We start from the raw sequence: 5,184 nt of genomic DNA on the forward strand, positions 1-5,184 counted from the left end.
AAGGAGGAAAGGAGGGAGGTTCGCCCCCCCCCGCCCCCCCAACACAGTGTGAAGTCAGAGGACGACCTTCCTTCTGCTCCATAATCTACACTGTCATTTTTTTTTCGTGCCTCTCCATATCAAACCAGCTTCGCCTCTAATTTTAACTCCCAGCCTGAGCCAACATCAGTCTGATGATGAAGAACAGCAGATGGACCAGATACGCTTCGTTCTCCCGCCCCCCCCCACCCCCCCGGGGGCTGCTCTGATGTAAGAGCAGCACTGAGCTGCAGTGGAGAAAAAAGTACATTTAAAAAGTCAAATAAGACCCAGCAGCAGGAGGAGGAGGAGGAGGAGGAAGAGGAGGAGTCTACAGAAGTCTGCTCCGCTGGATAAAAACACCTCCTGGGGCAGGAGGGGGCAGGTGGGGGCAGGAGGAGGAGAGACGGAAAAAAGGTACCGGAATGAAGTAATATTTGTGGCTAATACTGATTAAACACCGTGTTACAAGAGAAAATGTGTTCAGAGGTGGAGCCTCACAGCAAGAAGGTCAGTGGTTCAAGTCCGCACTTCACAGGTTCATTCACACTGGAATTGAAGAATTGATTGAAGTAAAAAGATAAAAAACAACGACTTGAGTCGCAAATAAATCTCTCAAAAATTACTGTATTTGGGAAAATAGATAAAGGAAGTATCACCAGAGCTAACGTTAGCTACAACAGGCCTGGTACAGAGACCAGAGCTAACTTTAGCTCCAACAGTCCTGGTGCAGAGACCAGAGCTAACGTTAGCTACAACAGTCCTGGTACAAACACCAGACCTACCGTTAGCTACAACAGTCCTGGGACAGACACCAGAGCTAACGTTAGCTCCAACAGTCCTGGTGCAGAGACCAGAGCTAACGTTAGCTACAACAGCCCTGGTACAGACACCAGAGCTAACGTTAGCTCCAACAGTCCTGGTACAGACACAAGAGCTAATGTTAGCTACAACAGTCCTGGTGCAGAGACCAGAGCTAACGTTAGCTAGGTAGGAAAAGTTTTCTTAACGTAGCTAAGAAGCACATCAGCATCTGCAGAAAACCTGAGAAAAAAACTTTTAAAATATGGAGAAAATCTCGAGTCTCCGCAGCTCGACTAAAATCCATTAGTAAAACATTAACGTTCATCTTCTCGTGCAGGGCTCGGCTCAGGAGAACGGGTGAGTAAATACCACGGAGGAGAGGAGCGGCGGTTTTAGCCTTAAAGCACAGAAGAAAAAGCTTCACGGAACGGAGTAAAATTCAACAGGAGCAGGAATTGAATATTTATATATGAAAGTGTGTGTGTGCAAACAAACACAACCTCCAGAGTGTGTTCAACCAAATGTTGAAGTTAGACGGAGAATAATAAGTGGTAGGAGGAAGGTAAACACACACACACACACACACACACACAGCTAATGTATTCAACCTGTGGGGCATCGACGTTTTTTTGGAACATTGTCGTAATCGTGTCGTCTGTAAATGTTAGAACAGCAAATTCTGACATTTTAAATAGTGACGTCCCAGATTTACTCTTTGTCGATATCGTCCAAACGCTTGATTTCCGATTCCGATATCAACAGATACAGATATAGCTATGTATAGTCTTGACATTTTTGACATTTTCATTTTTTTTTCCAAAATTCTTTTTAGTTAAAATACAGTGTTAAAATAAGTCAGTTTGTTTTTTATTTCCCACGTTTCCTTTTGGGTTTGAGAATGTTGCACTTTTAATGATCTTTAGGCTACGTATTAGCTCTATTTTAGCTAGCATTCGTAGTTTTTGGTTTGGTTTTTAATCAAGTTCTTTTCTTTGACCAAACTTTCACCCAGAACTGTTTATTTATTTTCGTACTAATGGAGCGATTGTGCTACACTTGGCTAACCTTTAGCAATTTGGACACGGGCTAATTCCGCAGCTAGTTTTTTTTTTTCCTCCTGTTAAGAACTTTTTTAATTGGAGAAGAAAAGTGCAGCGTCAGAGGAAGTGACCCGTCGATGACATCACTGTTTTATGGAATCTACCAAATAAAACCAGATTGGTTTGTTTTCCAGGTGTTAAACAGCCTCCACGTTATTGGTGTTTATGAGCAGAAATAAACACACACACACACACACACACACACACACACTTCCTGTTTATCACCAACCAGCCGCCGAGTGTTAATCCACTCCATCAACTCCAACCAGGAGCCACTTAAATCTGACCAATAAACAGGTTGGAGACAAAGACCGCAGACGCGTGCAGAAAGTTTACCCGGTAACAGTGAAAACAAAGGCAGCAGCAGAGACAGTGTTCAGGTCGTTCACTCATTCATCCATGAAGTCCATCATCAGCTGTGTTCCTACCTGATGGTGGTAACTGCCCTCTCTGCGATAAGAGGCCTAGAAAGACGAGAGAGACAAGGATGAAGAGTGAGAACAGAACGGAACAGAACGGAACAGAAGAGAACGGAACGGAACGGAACAGAAGAGAACAGAACAGAACAGAACGGAACGGAACAGAACGGAACGGAACAGAACAGAACAGAACGGGACGGGACGGAACAGAACAGAACAGAACGGAACAGGACAGAACAGAACGGAACAGAACAGGACAGAACAGAACGGAACAGGACAGAACAGAACGGAACAGGACAGAACAGAACGGAACAGGACAGAACAGAACAGAACAGAACAGAACGGAGCAGAACAGAACAGAACGGAACAGAACGGAACAGAACAGAACAGAACGGAACAGGACAGAACAGAACGGAACGGAACAGAAGAGAACGGAACGGAACGGAACAGAAGAGAACAGAACAGAACAGAACGGAACAGGACAGAACAGAACAGAACAGAACGGAACGGAACGGAACAGGACAGAACAGAACGGAACAGAACAGGACAGAACAGAACGGAACAGAACGGAACGGAACAGAACAGAACAGAACAGAACAGAATCACTCAGGTTTGATTGACACCTGCTCCATCTCTGCAGTGCAGTAAAAACTGTGTCCGTCTGTTTCAAGCTCTGGTTAAAACACTTGACTGAGACCAAAAAAAAAAAAGAAAAATATCCATAAAACGGTTGGTTTTTAGAATTTAGAATTTGAAAAAAAAAAAATCACTTTTACTTTTAAAATGACTTTCATTACAGGATTGAATTGTTTTTAAAGTTGATTCAAGTCCGCAGCTGCTCCTGGCTTCTACACCTTGACCTGAAGAGGGCGCCAATGAACACAGACTCATCTGAAACCAGTGATTTACAGCCGACCTAAGACGAGCTGATGTGCAGTAAAGGCCCGACGTCAGTGTGATTAGCACCGACAGAGACGACAAATGAGCGTCGGGGTCCCTGTCGTTCAGGCTCGGCTGGACTTCCACAAGTGGAACATCGCCCAGCATAACCACCAGGGGGCGTGAGTCTGAGTGTTCCCTTACCTTGGAGCGGGTCTTGAAGGACCTGAAGGCCCCGGTCTTGAAGATGACTCTGTTCCTCCGACACAGGATGAAGGTCACCATCCCAATCACCACCACCAGGAGGAAGAGCGCGGCAGACCCGCCATGATCCACAGGTTAGTGGGCGGAGTCTTCACCACGGCTGGAGACACGGCAGACAAAGACATTCACTTTTGGTCCAAATTTGATTGGACACCAAAATGATGTGGGTCACATGACCTCCCTGGTTTGGAAATCTGGCCCAAATCCATGTACTGCCCGACCCAAACTGGGCAACTGTGTCAGAATGACCAGAGGTCACTGGTCTTCAAGTGCAGCGTCCTGATTGGTCAAAAACTTTCCAACAGTGTTGGCTAACGCACTGACCAGGAACTCCAGCTCTTCTTTCATTTATGCGAAAAACAAAAGTGTTTTCCGAAACGTGGTACCTCATAGTAATATTTGTAGTACTACAGTATGCAGTATACTACAGTAATTTCCCCTGAAAATGACTTCTGACACTTACGTTCGGCTTGCACTTGTACGAAGTAGCCCAGAGTCAGAGCCATGGTCTGAGAGTCCAGGCTGCTCAGGGTCTTGGCCGCCGCCGTCCCGGTGATGGGGGCGCCGTTCAGCTGGGCGTAGTACGTCATCTCCGCGGGGTTCTTGGGTCCAGGAAGTCGACGCATGCTCACCATCTGAGGGAGTGGTTAAAAAAAACACTTCAGACTCTGGTTGGGTCTGGGTCTCAGGAGTCTGACCAATCACGTACGCTCAGTGAAAACACTCCAGGGAAACGGAGTCACTTGAAATCTCAATCTTCCCTCCTGGAAGATCAAACGTCGGACTTTTAATTTGAAGAACAAACGAGTGATCGGATCAGGACGGCTAATTTGATTTGTCACAAAAAAAAAAAAAAAAAAAAGCGGGTAGGGACGTGCGTTATTAAACGGCTGGATGATTTCTCCTCACCCCTCCTCCCCCTCCGCAGTCATAAAACCAGTCATCCGTGACTTCCCATTAAAGCCTGCAGGTGGTGTCATAAATCTCGGAGGACGTAAATCCTTGTCTTCATTTTCACAATAAGGACGTAAATAGAAACCCGATCTGACGGAGGTCGCTTCAGATGAACTCACTTCCTGTTCGTCAATGGGCTGCTAACACCTTAAAAGCAGCTAAACGCCCCCTAGAGGTTGAAATGTGTAAGGTCACTCTAAACACGAAGATGTTTGAAGACCGTCTTTTTTTTTGTAATTAATGCCACAGAGACATCCTTTGACCAGGAGGGGTCGCTCACCTGCACCGTGTAGCCTCCAACCGTGGTGGCCCGCCGGGATCGGGCCGCCTGAGACCCCTGTCTGCCCGCGACCAGGAAGAGCTCAGCTAACCGCTGCTCCATCAGACTGGCAAAGCTCTGGTAGTTGGCCTCCAGAGAGGAGGTGTCCACGTCCTGGATCACTGAGGGGGGGGGAGAGCGAGAGGGGGGGAGGGAGAGAGAGAGAGGAGGATTTAAAGAAAGTAAGGAGGCATTATGGGAGTTTACAGAGGACAGAGGAGGAGACGATGATGGAGGAGCCTGGGTGGAGGTTCAACAGTTCCACTGCAGGAACACAGGACCTTGTGTTGATGGTTTCACCAGTGACACTTCAGGAACTTTGAATGGAATAAAAAAAAATAAAAAAATAAAAGAATAATAATAATAAAAAATCCCTTCAAGAATAAATCACAGCCAAAGGACGTGATCAGACACAGGAACGTCAGGA

General features: G+C 46.3%; 1 protein-coding gene across 1 annotated transcript in view; it reads right to left on the reverse strand.

Annotated features, from left to right (window-relative positions):
* LOC103379654 (UPF0606 protein KIAA1549L-like) overlaps positions 1-5,184 on the reverse strand; it is a 48,265-nt gene that overhangs the window by 28,854 nt on the left and 14,227 nt on the right. Inside the window, 5 exon segments of the mRNA XM_025056469.1 lie at positions 2,351-2,386; positions 3,425-3,537; positions 3,540-3,584; positions 3,948-4,119; positions 4,719-4,879. Of these exon segments, the coding sequence (XP_024912237.1) occupies positions 2,351-2,386; positions 3,425-3,537; positions 3,540-3,584; positions 3,948-4,119; positions 4,719-4,879 (527 nt within the window).

This window comes from Cynoglossus semilaevis, chromosome 6 (genome assembly GCF_000523025.1).
Source record: "Cynoglossus semilaevis isolate Cse_v1.0 chromosome 6, Cse_v1.0, whole genome shotgun sequence".
NCBI lineage: Eukaryota > Metazoa > Chordata > Actinopteri > Pleuronectiformes > Cynoglossidae > Cynoglossus > Cynoglossus semilaevis.